General features: G+C 32.6%; 2 protein-coding genes and 2 long non-coding RNA genes across 6 annotated transcripts in view; all 4 read left to right on the top strand.

Annotated features, from left to right (window-relative positions):
* Positions 1–16172, top strand: part of LOC136269742 (ankyrin repeat domain-containing protein 16-like) — a 97884-nt gene that overhangs the window by 32175 nt on the left and 49537 nt on the right. The gene's annotated exons all lie outside the window — the stretch shown is intronic.
* The window catches only part of LOC117680614 (uncharacterized), a 31782-nt gene continuing 16512 nt past the window's right edge, over positions 903–16172 (top strand). Inside the window, exons 1-2 of the long non-coding RNA XR_010713424.1 lie at positions 903–1053; positions 1566–1739. This is a non-coding gene — a long non-coding RNA (uncharacterized lncRNA). The remainder of the gene's footprint in view (positions 1054–1565; positions 1740–16172) is intronic.
* Positions 7183–8941, top strand: LOC109617776 (uncharacterized). Its single transcript, XR_004601293.2, has 3 exons — positions 7183–7314; positions 8431–8493; positions 8827–8941. It is a non-coding gene; the product is annotated as an uncharacterized lncRNA (long non-coding RNA).
* On the top strand, positions 14313–15616 carry LOC117688935 (uncharacterized). Its single transcript, XM_034468047.2, has 4 exons — positions 14313–14603; positions 14888–15019; positions 15113–15240; positions 15338–15616. Exons 1-4 carry the CDS (start codon positions 14443–14445, stop codon positions 15361–15363), a joined length of 447 nt encoding a protein of 148 aa, XP_034323938.2. The 5' UTR covers positions 14313–14442; the 3' UTR covers positions 15364–15616.

The raw sequence follows: 16172 nt of genomic DNA, 5'->3' as shown, positions 1-16172 counted from the left end.
GACCCCCCCCCCCCCCCCCTCTTTCAGCGCAAACGTAGATAACCCTCAAACATAACAGCAAACATATATATCCCTCGGGACACCCCCCCCCCCCCCCCTCCCATGAGATCTATCATACTCGGAGCCAGATCTATATCAGCTAACCCTGATTTACCCTGCTTGATTAATATAAACACAAATACATTGAAAACATTAATTATACTCATCACACTGAATCATTAAAATTAATATACGTACCATCATTGCGCCCTCGACATATTCATCATACTGAGTTCCATTGTTTGTATGTGCCTGGCTTTCTACAGTTGTTTTCATCAGACTTCAAATGTTTTGCTACCTGGAAAATACTTACTAGTAGAATGTATGACAATTTGATAAACTGGATAATTTAGCTGATTATCATTGGTTTTTATTACATTTTTTTCTTGTTTATTATCTCTCTTGCGATATTAAAATGATAAATATCCAAAGCTACATGTAAAGTAAAAATTAACAGATGATAAAGTCATGCATTTTTAACCATAATTTTGTAATCATACATTGACGAGTGAAGATTATATACACATTTAGCAGAATTCATGGTATATGAAAATATTACCAACAGGGATATATTGGCCAATACAGTTTATGATGTCATCAGAACAGTATATCTACATCTGTGCACATCCAAACTGTTTACACGGAAGCACCTGTCAGTGATATGTACCAATTTATTGACGTCCATAGCTGTTCAAACATCTACCAATGATATGCACTAATTTATTGAGGTTCTCGAATCTAAAGAACTGTATTTACACATACTTAGGTTAATATGTTGTACAATTGTAAAATTTCTAAGTCATATATTCCTCACACTGATAGTTTACATAAAATTTTGATAAACACGTGTTACGAGTGAATTGCTGATCGAACACTCTCAGTATAAAAACCCCGCGTGAGTTTAGATTTGATACAAATTGAGTATGATGTTCAGTGACGGAGAGATGAAGTTTGTGCTGGTAGCGTGCGTCCTTACCATTGGCTTAATCTGCTCTGTGGAAGGACAAACAAAAGGTATGGTAAAGGTCATCAAGGAAATATTACATGCATGTTGTTGTGAATAAACCGAAGTATAACCGCAATACTTGCATTGGATACGTATATATATTCAGAAAACGAAACATTTCTAGCAAGGCAGTCTTTAGTATAAAACTTTAAAACATTTTTGTTATATTTTCTTTTAAATTCAGCATGCATTAGCAATATATCAGTCAAATAAAATCAAGTTTAATACTATCTATTGATTCTAGATGCAATTAGATTACCAGTATAAATGAAATTTCGAAATCATTGGTGTTTTATCTTCATTACACCAGCAAGTTCAGACCATGCGCATGTCGATCTATTTAACAAAACAATTTATATAAATTATAAGTAGGAAAGAAAATAAACATTTTCACGTAAATTACAACATTTGATTTACCACCAACAAATATATAACAATTTATAATTTTGTTTTCACCAAAACGCAAATTACGACATAACGATTTATTGCAACATCAAGATTAAATGCCTTCTAACCAAAGGTTGCAGCCACGGGAGCTTCAGCCCGCACCCTAGCGATTGTACCATGTACCAGGTGTGTGTCCACGGGTACCTGCTGAACATGACGTGTGTGTACGGCACGGCTTGGAGTCAGGCCAACTCCTCGTGTGTAGACGCGGCCACTGTTTACTGTACACTCCAAGACGACACCAAAGGTTTTTTACAGACATTTTAAACGACATATGTTTTCATATATGGCTATAGTCTGTCTCAAGTTATTGCTTCCATCAATTTTTGATGATTTTTAATAAAAATACACATACCTGTGAAAGAAGTACAGTTGAAATCGATGAAAGGGAATATATCAAAGATATCTTCATTGAACAACTAGATGCTGTCATTAGACAGTAATACCCGCACCATGTGTTTGCCCCTAAATAACACTGTTTTGTACCAGTTTAATTAAAAATGAAGGCTATATGCAAGCTCCGGTAATACAATTAAAATTTATAATTTTCATAACTGAAGGATGACATCCCTTCCCATATGATAATACACATCGTGACATGAGCAGCACTTTATGTGCAATTTGGGGTAGAACTTGGACCCCAATGCTCTTACAGACATGTAAACGCTCAAACCCATTGCGCTTCAATGTTAGGTAACATTATTTGGGGGGTAAATATTTAATCAATTTTAATATACTTTATTGTTTATCTCAAGAGAAAGTATACATGTACATCACAATATGCAGGTGTCCTGCACCACCTTATAGCTGTTATTTAACTAATAAAATAGTGCAAGTGGATTTGAGGAATAGGTCATAAAAATACATGCATGTTACAAATGACTGATCTTTGTCTGAAGTTACGTACACAACACAGGTCTGCATGTCTCATTAGCGGGTACTAGTTTCACCCAGCTCTTTGATTAGATGGGTTCACGTGTATATATACATGGGTGTTGCTAAAACGCGGAACGGAAAACGGAACGGAAAGCGGAACGGAAGGGAAAACGGAAAATCTTATCTAATGTTATTTCCCTCATAGATTTGTTAATCATGCTAAAACGATATACTTTATGTACCTTTTTAATTTTTTTTGAAAGATTAGCAATATTAGATTATTTATTCAAGAATATTTATTTCCTCAAAATTAACAGTACATGCATTGACCACAATATTCTGTCCCAAAATATCCACGATTCACTTTTTGCTGTATATTTATATATACCTCTGGGTTCAAGCAATTCTCTTTTAGAAGCATTAAACATTCTCATTATTCTTTCTTTAAAACGTCCTCTCTAGCTTATCAGCTGGTATAAATACACGGCTAAAAATAAAGAAGTCTACGGGGTTTTGCATTTCAACAGATATCTTCATTGAACAATTGTCCCTTTTCATTCATAAAATTTCACAGGAACGAAAACAATTTTCTTACGGAGATTTGTAATGGGAAATGTTTACATATTTCCTCCATTCGGAATACACTCGGAATACATCGTGCAATTTTTTAACATTATCATCCGGGCTTATTAATGGCTGATGCAATGCAAATTCTCCGTAGACTTTCAATTTTTGGATGTGTATTGAAACCTGAAGCGGTAGAGGGGGCGTTTCAAAACAGATAATCTGAACATTTTTCATATAAGTGGTTGATCGTAGTTTGAGCACAAAGGTATTTACTGTTATTGAAATAACAAGCAAAAAGTGGTGGAAGCAAAAACTCGGGACAGACTATAGTAATGCAAACGTAAACAAAATTGCATTGCTAAAAATACTAGTTTCACAAATTACTAGTTTCACGAATTACCGGGTATTTTAATGTTTACTGTATTTTAATTTTTAATGTCGTCAGTCCTACGGTTTTTTTTGTTCTTCCATCTCAATGATACTGTATCGTCTGAATGATAAAAGATCGTCTTGAACACCGAAAATTCAATTTTGATGTAAGTATATACATGTACATCATACTAGTATTTGAAATATAAAAATACTCAAAACACGCATAAAACGCTTTTACCAACTGCGTACGTTACGCTGATATGCCAGCAATACCATATATAAGAAAAATGAGTAAAAAGTTATAGCTAATTTGCTCGTTTAATCATGTTAATGTTTCACAATTCGTATACATTTGATTTTTCCGTTTCCGTACTCAACTAAAGCCGAATGAATACAATGCTATAATTGATAGACATTCATATGAATATTAATAAGATAACAACATGTTGATAATCATTCATTAGATATAAATAAAAGATACAAAGTAAATCGTTTCTGGCCAGTCTATACCCTTTTTAAGCGATAAACGTGATGATATTTTCCATTCCGTTCCGCTTTCCGTTCCGTTTTCCGTTCCGCGTTTTAGCAACACCCATACATACATGTCTGTGTTTTCCGTATGCAGAAAAGGATTAATTAAGATCAGCTAAAGGAATTCATTACTGTGTTTTAATTGGATTATCATTATGATTTTGACCAATTTAGGTAAGCATAATACATGTAGTAGCAGTAGCACAATATAATGAGATGCCAGCATACATATACAATATTGATGACAATATTGATGACTTACAATGACTAAAAACTAATTGATTTTTAATAAATTGGTGGATCAAAGTTTACAAATCATGCAGTCATTTTTTTTACCTTTGAATTCATTGTTATTTTTTCATGAATTGTCGGTTTCAATAGAATGAACACTTAACTCAAAATGAAACAAAATATTAGCATTTCCATTTTGCTTATTCATGCTTTAAAGCATATTAAAACTTAAAAAAAATATTTCGACACTGTCCCTAACAAAAACTAATCAGCTGTATATCACGTGATTCGGTAATGGAGAAAATGATCCGCTAAAGGAGAAAACATCGTTCATCAAAATACAGCGATAATTTTTTTTTAATCATTGGTTGTTGGGAAAGAAATATATGATGTTATGAGTCAAGTATGGTACAATAAAACAATGTTGTATTATGAATTTAACTCGGGCTTGGTTACGTACTATCAACGCGAATTTACTTAGTGATTCGATAAAGGCGACCTCACTGTAATATATTATAAGTTCTACTTTCACTTTCTAAATGTGATCTCCCTTTGACAGCATACTGTATCATCATCTTTTAATATTTAAATAAGCTTATCATCGTTACCTATCGTATTCGATGTATAACGACCACATTTTGCACCTAATAAATGAACGGTCGGATATTCTTAATCATGATATCATTTTGAAGCTGTTATCAAATAAAAATACTCCACCAAAGGAATTTTTGAAATTTTAATTATGGTCCGACTAACTAATAAATTAAACCTTGAATTTTGCATTGAAGTCTATGGGCAAGGTATGTTTTATTAAGATATTGTAAAAAGTAACTTATAAATTGTCAAACTCTTTTGGTTAATACATGCATAAACTTTCTTTCTATTGAAATATGAAATAAAATGAATCATTTACCTCAGATATTTTGACAAAATTAAAATTTTCCGTTTTCCATCAAGGGGAGATAACTCTTAAAAAAATTTTAAGGTGCAAAATGACTGGCTTCTTATATGTTGTTTGGCATGTGAATTTGTTTCATTTCACTTTCATAGTTATCTAGCAATAAATATTTAACTATTTTAAAATGATTCAAAATTGTTCAATATCCCTACATTATATATACATCGAATACCTTAAATAAGCTTATCATCGTTACCTATCCTATCGCATTTGTAAAGTTTCTGTCATTTTAGTTGCAAAAGTTATTTTTTTTCATTTGTCAGACTGCATGCACTATTGAGTTGACCCCATATTGACCCTGTATAAACAATTTCTTATTAAATTTGTGTATTACATGTAAGTAGGACTAGGTGTAGACACTTATACTTATCATTTTTATATGAGTTATAATAGGAAGGAAGGAGTATTTCTGTCTTAATGTATTATAATGCATCAAATACAATGTAGGTCATGACCTTATGGGACTGTTCTGACCCTACGAAACAGGAAAATACAAAATATCTTCTAATGTCATTATGATGCATCAAATGGTGTAAAGTACATTAATGACCCCCAGGTGTTGTCTTTAAACCCCCCCTCCCCTCCCCCCCCCCCCGCCTTTATGAAATAGGAAATGATATGATACACTATATTTTGTTAACTTCTGAGATCTGAGATCCTCATCCCTAATTCATATGTTATACAGTAGTATTTGATCCATGTGATCCTAGCCTAATGATGTCACTGCTTTGTTTAGGAGACTTTACAATTGCCACAAATAGGCGAATACACATGGAAGTGATGCTTATAACATTTTGTTTATAAATCTTAAAAATTGAATTAAGCAATTTCCAAAATGTTAATGTGAATCACGAGAGAAAAAGCAATCATTTAAAATTTGTTACTGTACACATGTAAGAATGTATTAAGAAGACTGAATCTTTAATATGTTTTACGGTGCGACCGTTGGGGCGAGCACAGCATGTGATCAAACAATGAATTATAATAAATATTAAAATAAAATTAACAACGTGAAATTTGAATGCCAAAAAATAAAACATACCTATTTTTCAGTAAATTTTCATTATTCATAGTTTATAAGACTTGATTTAATTTATTTATTTATTTATATGTAGAACAATAGTTTAATCTCAGATACAATGTTGTTAAATAATAAAGATTTTAATATATAGATATTCATTGCACTGCATCTCCTCTTTTAAAGTGATTGTGATTATGATTGATTGATTGATTTCCCCCTTTTTTTTGCAGTAGACATTTATTCTTAAACTTACATATAAAACTTGACTCATCATAGAGCTCCCCCCATGCTAAAATTTTTTTCATTTTCGTCAATTTATACATGTTTAATTTTATTTTTAATTTACGCTTAAAAATATTTGCTTATCATGTTAAAAGAACATGGTGTTGCCCCCCCCCCCCCCCCCCCCCCCCATGTAATAAATGGAAGTGAAAATAAAGAAACCATTGAACTTCTAAAGAGCTGAAGGATTAGAATTTTCATGATTTATTTTTCTTTTTGCTTGCAAAGATTTTTTGGATGAGGCTGCCATCCACCCACCCACCCCCTTTAAAAAAAGGCGCTGCTACGTATAACGTTACGTTTCAGGAAATTACCGTAATTATAGTGAATAAAATATTTGTGAGCATTCATCCAAATTAGTGCAATTTACAACCGTTTCCTGTATCTGAAGAAATGTCCTTATTCGTCAGCTGTTCTTTATCTTAGCCTTTGCAAGATTTTAAGAGGATTTTGGTCATTTCAGCAGATTTACAATAACTTCAATTAGAGTAATTTCCCCTTATCAGTGCTTATTGTGACGTCAAAGCTGACGTTGGTTAAGTGTCGTCTTACTCTTTAAAACTCCCCTGAGAAATAAAAGTATGCGAAGTATACTGTTTTATTTACTTAAAAAGCATGATGTTCTTAAAATTACACATCTTATAAACTTTTCAAAGGTTTTACTTTGATTCTCGGGAGAACGTGATGTTGGAACGTGAGGTTGGAAACCATTGGTACTATGAATTGTGGGTCAAAATTTACTGACTCCGAAAAAATATATCGGATCAATGTGTAAACGTTTGTGACGTCACACGATTATTTTTGATTGAAAGTGTACTGAGGTGAACTTTAGAGGTAACATTGACTGTATGAGATTCAACTTTCGGCAGCTCCCTGCTACACAGTTGCGCATGCGCACTCAGACTTCCGCTTTCTCTTCTTTCACTTCGTTTCAACATGGCGGGTAGACGAACTGAAATGAATCTTGAAGGTTTTTTCTTCTTGGTAGGTTCAATTTTAATCAAGTGTCATTTAATTGTAATTAGTTATTAAAACAGAAAAATATTTATCTGTTTCTTTGAAACTATTGATTTATTTTTTCATTATAGCTAAGGAATATTTATTTTGCCATATCTCCGGTACATGGGCATGTACAAAAAAAAATATTGAAGAAAAAACTTAAGTTGTTTGATTACTTTGTGATTGATTAAAATTATATTTTAGAATACATAAATTCAAATCTATTTCAGTGATTTACTATATTGGATTATATTCTTTTGTTGATTTTACAAACGAGTATATCTATAGCTTTTTCATGAGCTATATAATTATTATTTATTTATTATTTATCTCTATCTATCTCTCGATACTACTCGCCCTCAATTCTGAGTACTCTGAGTAGGGTGCGCTGCTTGTTAAAAGAATAATAGAAGTGAGTAAAGTAAGATTTCAACAGGATGAAAAGGGGATAGTAATATTATTACATTTTAGTGAAGATAAAAGATAAGATAAATAGTATCTACAACTAAAAGGCATAAAAGCACTTTTGCAAAATTAAGGCCTGAGGTGGTTCAATTTGCCCACCTCCAGTTTGAAATGATCAACATCTGAAAGTGCGACAACACTGTCCGGCAGTCTGTTCCATTGGACTATGGTAAGAGGGAAGAAAGAATATTTGTAAACATTTTTTGTTGTTTATATGTCACGCATGTATCTTATTAGAACAGCACACATTATTTAGATGAAACAAAAACTTGTGAGGTGAAATTTATTAGGTTTAATGGCTATTACCAGAATTAGCGCAGAACCTTACTAAAATTTATATGTGTCTGGTTGAAAATAATGTTCCTACATAGCATAAGTGTGATAAAAAAACCCACCAAACCAAAACAGCAAATTAAATAGAGGATGGAGAATTGAGCCATCTCAGGGGCTTGAAGGATGGTTTATGGTTTTATTTCTTTATTCCTGTTTCAAAATATTAGTATATATAGTCTCAATCCATGTTATTTGTATATAGTATCAATACCTGTTATCTCCTGCTATTTTTTAAATTGCAGTCAATTTGTAAGTGAAAAAAAAAGTCCTGTATTGTTACTCTTGCTGGTTAATAATTAACAGATTGCTCTCTTGACTCCTGTCCACTGCATTGGTGAAGATCTGCATCTGCCATTCCTGTCTCAGGTAAAGTCCAGACACTGGGTATACTAATACATGTACTACTATACATTAATATGAATTAATATTTTTAAATGTCTTGCCATGTCTGTAAATGTGATTTATACTTCAAAAGTCCTGTTACATCTTGACAGTTACATCCAATTAATGGAACAGCAACTGTAACATCAACAAGTGTGAATTTTGTGACAGTGTTCAATGTTTGTGGTGTCAAAAGAAAACTCATTTAGCCTTTCATTCCTTAAATGAATATAAGCTAATAATTAGAAGGAAAATTAACACTGAGGTAAATGCAGTGGTCATTTTATCACACCTTAAATATTTAATTATTTGTTACAGGAAAACCTTTTGCCACCTTTATTGACAGATGCCCAGTTACAAGTAAGTAGTCGTAATAAGGGAGTAAGTGTCGAAAAATATTTTTAAAAAATACATGTATTACTTTTTAGTCTATTATAAGTCTACAGTACTTGATGCATATATTCACCCAAGTACATAATTGCATTAAAGGTAAGAATCTAATGTCTACCTTTGTTATACTTGATAACATAACAAGGGTCAATTTATGCTTTCAAAACTGGAGCAGTTCATAAAAGAGGATAAACTGTCCCAAGTTATGTTACTTGTTTGTGAATTTTAAAAAATAATGGATATTTTTGGTACTTAAATGCTGGCAAATTTGGAGTGATGTAACTTAGCTCACCTGGGCTTTTTTGATCAAAATTTGTGCAATGTTGTTGTCAAAGTAAACTTTTTTTATTTCATAATTGTAAATAATTACATTTCAATTTTAAACAAATAATAATTCACACTGGGCATGCATTAAATGTATTTAACCCATAGCAGCATTTACAGTAAAACTTGTCTAATCCAGTGGAGGGTGGTTCTGATGTATAAATGTAATTAAGAAGTTGTATGATCAAAGGAGTTATGCAGGTACTTTTATTATTTGAAACAAAAACCATTTTTGAACCTTCTAAATAAACAAATAGAATTGTTAGTAGTAAAGTAATAATTGGATAACCAAAATCACTGATAAGCAGTACATGTAAAATGATTTGGGTATAAATGCAAGATGGTATGAGTGTTCGTGAAGGTTGAATGTTCAAAAGCTAAAGTGAGTAACATATTATACCTTTTAAAGCTGTTTCTTTTTGTAAATGCCCACAAGGAAAGTTTCTGTCTGCCCCTGGGGATGGGGGATGGGAGGTTGTTTTTTTTTTTAAATAAAACATGTCTACTAGCCACCTTGTTTTAGTTTATCTGTGAAAACATAAACACATAAAACCTATCTTGAAAGTTAACAAATATGAGAAAATTATTTTCTATCAGAGTCTTGCACCTTTTCAATATCAGGTCATGCACTCTATTATGATCTTGAAGTTTTTTGCTAAAATGATAGATTTCATAGTCCATTTTGAAAGATTTTAGGCAGGGAGGTGGTCAACATTACGATATTATAATTTTTCTACTCCAGATTGAGAATTAATTAAATGCATATATGAGACCCCTCGACAAGTTTGTGTATGGGCTATGGTACTCAGGTGACCGTCAAGGCTTATTTGTCTCTCGATATGTTTAAGATCTTATTGAGAACTGCAATGTCCAATATTTGTGATATGGCTATGAAATCACCCTGTTACAAAAGGGACTCAGTATTTAACATAAAGAAATCTTTTGTATTCATGATTATTTTACTACATTGTTCATATATTTTTATATGACTCCATAAAACTGATTTTATAATTGCTTAGGTGAGTAATTTGGCCCATGTAACTCTTGTTATGTTTTTGTGATTGAACAACAAATATGTTGCTGATAAGATTTGATAAGATTGGAATAGTAACTTTTATGAAGATGTTTGAAATTATTGCAGGATTATGAAGAAGAAGATTTGGGTTTGATCCCCATAATTATATATAACTCTATCTTGCTTATTTGTCTTCTGCTTTCTTTTTGTACATTAACACTTGATATATAGAAATAACAATATTTAGATGTATTTATCTTGCACCCTTTTATCACTTTTATGCACATTTTACTTGGAACTCACGGTGCTTTGTTTATCTTAAAAAATACTTATAGATTGATGGTGTAAAATCAGTCATACCAGTGATTAATCTAGGTTTTGGGGAAAACTACCCTCTCTGGAGATTTTGGGAAAATCAGTCTGGGGTTAGAGTCCTGTTCAGGGGACCAGAGGGCCAAAGCCACCTGGCTGTAATTGAATTTTAACATTTTATGACCTTTAACAGAACATAAAATGCTCACACAATTCAAATGCTCACATAACTTACATATTTAACCCCATTTGGAGTAGCTATAAGCACAATAAAAAGAAAAACAATAATATATGAGCTTTTTATATAGTAAAGGGAGAATATTTACTTATCAAATGGGGAAAAGAGGAGATTTAGGGGAAATCTTCTCATTTTTTTTGGGGGGGGGGGGGGGGTACTGAATATAGGCTGAAAATATGCCCTAGATTAATCCCTGCATACATTAATAAAGTTTAAAGCACTAGCCTACTTTATATCACTTCCTTTTCTTGCCTTGTCTTGCTTACACTTTGCTTACCAAATTCTTTGCAACTTTCTAACATAATATAATATTTTGCTGCACCAAACTAACATCAGGACAGGTAGTGTATGGACAGTCTAAGACATGGGTTCAATTCCCATCACTGCCAGAGTTGAATGGCTTTTTGTATGACTAATGGATTATAGCATATTTGTCACTGCCTTAAATTAACAAACTAATCTATTTTTGTTTGAAGTACAAAAACAAAGTATATATTTATTATAATTATTATGCCTTATAATTTTTTTTTCTCTCATTTATATGATTTAAATTAACTTATAATGTCTTGTTAATTCATGGTATGAAAATTACATAGAAAATTCCACCATTTTATCTTCAACAAAAAACTTTTCTTATTTGAACAAAAGTGAATCAAATGTTTCAAATTTCTTTTGTTGTTTACAAATGGTTTTTTTGATGCATCATATTTATTTTGATTACTTTCTATTTTCTTAGGAACTTCAGTCAACAGAAAACATTTTGCATGAAATAAGTAAAACTCAGACAATAGAACTTCAAAATGTTGATGAACACCAAATGCAAGTAATTCAACAGGATGAATATTTGCATCAGTACGGTTTGTATAGGGCCCATATTCAGGGAGATGGTAACTGTTTGTTTCGTTCTGTTAGTTTTGGTTTATATGGCACTGAAGACCATCATTATGCATTGAGAGAATTGGCTGTGAATCATATCCAGGAAAACTTAGATGACTTTAGGTTTTATTTGTATGGAGAAAATGGATTACCCATGACTGACACAGAAACTACCAGGTATCTAAATAATTTAAGACAATTAGGAACATTTGCTGGGCAGGAATCCATACTAGCTTTATCAAGAGTGTTAAATTTGAACATACTTGTAACTATAGGAGGGGATTCTCAAAATCCAGTGGTTAATACTTTAGAACACAATTTTCACAACTCAGGTAATATTATTCATTTGGTTTGGACACGGGCTGGGGGTGGGCATTATGAATCAGTAATAGAAAATCCAGCATTAAAGGAACACACAGCTCCAACTGGGTCATCGCAAAACACTGCCAGTGTTTCAGACAATAATACGGGTAAAAGCAGTTACAATTGGAGATCTGATGCCAAAACTTGCAAACCTTTTAGTTTAGATGTGCTGGAAGATATTAAAAGCCACAAAGTACAGAATCAAAATACTGAACATTCATATGGTAGAGAGTATGTTGACAAAGGTGATAGTTCAAGGTCTCAGACAAAATGCCCTAGGTGCAATAGAAGTTTTTACAACAAAGCAACTATGATGCGTCACCAAAAGTTGGCTCATGAGAAAGAAAATGGCCAAAAAATATTGTGTTCTATATCCACATGTGCTTTGAAGTTTCATAATGTGGATACATTAGTTGATCACCTTCGAAATTTTCATGGAGCATGTATAGATGTTGAAAGTCTAACTTGTGAAAGTATTGATTTATTTGAACAGTTTAAAGAGCAGGAGAGTATTAAAATACACAGCAGATATGTAAAGCAGCGGAAAAATAAAGTAAACAAAGATGGCAGTCAGTCCTATACTCTTGTGTGTCACAGGGATGGGGTCAAACGTATTCACTTAAAAAAGGGTAAAAGTTATTTAGGAAAACGCAAAGAAAATATCAAAGGGTCTTGCAAAATTCAGAAATTGTGTCCTTCGAGGATGTCGGTTAAAGTTAAGTCAGATGGATCTGTTCAGGTAAAGTATATCAAATCGCATACACACTCATTGTCCTTTGAAGAAAGCAAATTTTTGCCTTTACCAGATTCTGTCAAGTCCGAGATTTGTACAATGTTAGCCCTGAAAATACCAATAAACACTATACTTGACAGAATACGAGAAAATGTAGGTTAACGCAACGAACGTGACGACTTAAGTAAATTAAAATACTATCATTTGTTGGATAGGAAAACTATTCACAATTTAAAGAAAACTATTGTTGACTCATCTGTAATGAGACATTCTGACGATGCAACTTCAACCTTTTTGAAAGTTAATGAATTAAGAAATGAAATTTACAATCCAGTATTAGTGTACAAACAGCAGAACATTGACGATCCATTGACAGGTCTACAGAAGGAAGATTTTATGCTTGCAATAATGACTAAACAACAGCTTGCAATGTTTAAAAAATTTGCTTCACTTATACTTTGTATGGATTCAACCCACAAGACAAATGTTTATTCTTTTAAATTGATAACTCTCTTGGTTTTAGATGAATTTAGGCATGGTTATCCTGTGGCATTTTGTGTTAGCAATAGAGAGAGTGAGGATGTAATCTCTGTCTTTTTGAACTCAGTCAAAATGAAATCTCCTAATACTAAAGTTAATATACTGATGACAGATGACGACAATTCAGGTTGGAATGCTGCGAAGAAAGTTTTTGGGGGGGACCTTAAACATTTTCTTTGTCATTGGCATGTTCATGAAAATTGGAAAAAAAAGATTCGACAACTTATTAAAGATGAGGAATTACAAGCAGAAATTTATACTTATTTATGTGCTTGTTTACAAGCACAGTCTGAAAATCTATTCTCTTCTTATGTCCAGGAATTGTTGAGAAAACTTCAGGAATCTAATCAAGAATTTTTACATTACTTTCAGAATTTTTACCTGAGCAGAAAAGAAATTTGGGCAAAATGTTTTCGAAGTGGGGAATTTGGAAATGTTCATACAAATATGTTTGTAGAAAGTTTTCACAATCAACTTAAAACTATATATTTTGAAGGAAAACGCAATAGACGGATTGATGTTTTGGTTGATACCCTCTTACAAATTGAAAAAAATCTGTTCATGACAAGACTTCGTCGTTTAAGTTATAATTTGCCCTCTGGTGAAAATATTAATAATTTTGATCGTCATCAGAGAAGTTTAGAAATTGAAGATTCCTGTATTTTTCAAATCAGTGACTTTTTTTTTACAGTTACTTCATCTGATTCAACGTATGACATAAAGAAACTAGTTGACATATGCAGTGAGAAGTATTGCTTCAACAAGTGTAAAACATTTCCTTGCATCGACCTTTGTAAACATCTTTTTTCATGCTCCTGTCTGGATTACAAAAATGGTCATGTTTGTAAACATTTGCACAAAATACATGCATTTGCCAACCTTAATTCACATAAAGATCATCCATCTAATGCCAATACAGACTTTTCGTCAAAACAATATGCAAGTAGCAGGGACACTGATTCTTCAACATCTACACGTGATTGTACTGAACTAAAGATACAGCACATTGAACAGAAATTAAACACAATAGCTGAACAGATTAAAAACAACCCATCAGTTCAAAACCACAGACTAGACAATATTTTAAGTGCATTAGACCATATTATTGCAGCAAATGAGGGTAGCAATCAAATACACAATTCTATGAAAGATTTCAAAAAGACAGAGAAAATTTCTTCTAATGCTAAGAATTTGTTGCAGCCTAGATTTAGACCAACTGTCAAAAAGCCTGGTCGGATCCCAAAACCCCGTCTAAGAAAACCAACAGAGGAAGAAATGAGGAACCTTCTTCCTAATGTCTCTGGGTATGGCTTCAATCTTCTCTTTCAAGAATGATTTTAAACATAAAATTTCAGTGTGAATGATGCCAAAATAATAATTTCAAATCTTAAGATGATGTGATATACACAGTAAAAAACGCTTATAGCGAAGTGCCAGGGATTAGCAATTTTGCATGTTCATTATAACCATGTTTTACTGTATTACCGGTAGTCGAGCAGGTTTTTTTTTGTAATTGTTCAAAGACATTTGTGGTATTTTCATTTATGTATATATTAATGATTTTTAATATCTTTTTTCAACTATTTAGATCATCTCAAGACTCCACAGTGCCAGTTTCGTTGCCAGGACCATCTGTGGCTCCGTATCCTCCCCTGAGACTGGTTCCACCGACAACCAATACACTTCCTACACAACCTGCACCACAGCAAAGTGTATTCAGGTATGTTTTAAATATCATTTGTACTTTACCTACTTCAGAGAGCTTTTTCAAACATAATATTTTTAACTACTATATATATATACTTCAATCTAGTGTTGAAACTGGTTTGGGGCAGCCAACATGGATGAGAGTGCCTCCCTCTATGCTTGGTAGGAGGATTGTAACCACCATCAATGGCAAGAAACAGGTCATTGTGTTCACAAGAGAAGACCAAAGAAATGGTATTTAATTTTTAGATGAAATTTAATTGTATTTTTATTTCATCTATTGAAATATAGATTTGAAAAATATATGCATGTATTTCCTTTTTTCTTCTAGATCCTGCAGACAAAGATGGGGTGTGAATTGGGATAAAATGAAGAGTCTTGTAGTTTGATTTTCAATACATCAATTTCTGTTTTCAGGGTGGGTAAATTCATAAGGATAAGTTTCTTGCAGAGAATGATAGTAGGACAGCAAGTCAGTCCTGTAGTAGGCTGGCAAGGGTGAAAGGACAGTGTTCATCTGACGTCCTAGGCCCCTGTTCTGCTTCATTCTCTGATTGGTTTAGTTCATAAGTTTGGATTTGGATTAGGATAAGTTTCTTGTAGAGGATGATAGTAGGACAGCAAGTCAGTCCTGTAGTAGGCTGGCAAGGGTGAAAGGACAGTGTTCATCTGACGTACTAGGCCCCTGTTCTGCTTCATTCTCAGATTGGTTTAGTTCATAAGTTTGGATTTGGATTAGGATAAGTTTCTTGCAGTGGATGATAGCAAGTGGATGATAGAACAGCAAGTTAATCCTTAGTAGGCTGGCAAGGTTGAAAGGACAGTGTCTATCTGAAGTCATTCTTTTGTTAATAGTTTTTGCTTTGTGTTTAATAGAAACTTGGTAGTCTAGTCTTCAGAAATGTTGTTGTTTTTTAGAGTTATTGTTCATTTTGCTAGTTGTTTTTTGTTTGAATTAATTTATGGTTCTATATTTTAATATATTAACTTTAAACCAAGTACTTTGCATGTACAGGTATTATAAATATTAATGAGACAAGTGAGTGACTTTTAGAAGTTAGTATTTACTGTCAGATTTCACAGTTCTTTTCTCCATGTTAAAATCAAATATTTGCAATGGATCATTCTTATCCAATTAAATGCGAATAATAAATTATGCATTCAGT

This window comes from Magallana gigas, chromosome 4, assembly GCF_963853765.1.
Source record: "Magallana gigas chromosome 4, xbMagGiga1.1, whole genome shotgun sequence".
NCBI classification, from domain to species: Eukaryota; Metazoa; Mollusca; class Bivalvia; order Ostreida; family Ostreidae; genus Magallana; species Magallana gigas.
Note: the sequence above shows the minus strand (reverse complement) of the source record. Positions and strands in the feature narration are given on the sequence as shown.

Excerpts from the sequence above, each read along its gene's own strand:
- LOC117688935 (XM_034468047.2), top strand. The coding sequence starts at position 14,443 with ATGAAAGATTTCAAAAAGACAGAGAAAATTTCTTCTAATGCTAAGAAT. Across the intron at positions 15,020-15,112 it reads CCACAGCAAAGTGTATTCAG|TGTTGAAACTGGTTTGGGGC; the intron begins GTATGTTTTAAA and ends ACTTCAATCTAG. Across the intron at positions 15,241-15,337 it reads AAGAGAAGACCAAAGAAATG|ATCCTGCAGACAAAGATGGG; the intron begins GTATTTAATTTT and ends TTTTTCTTCTAG.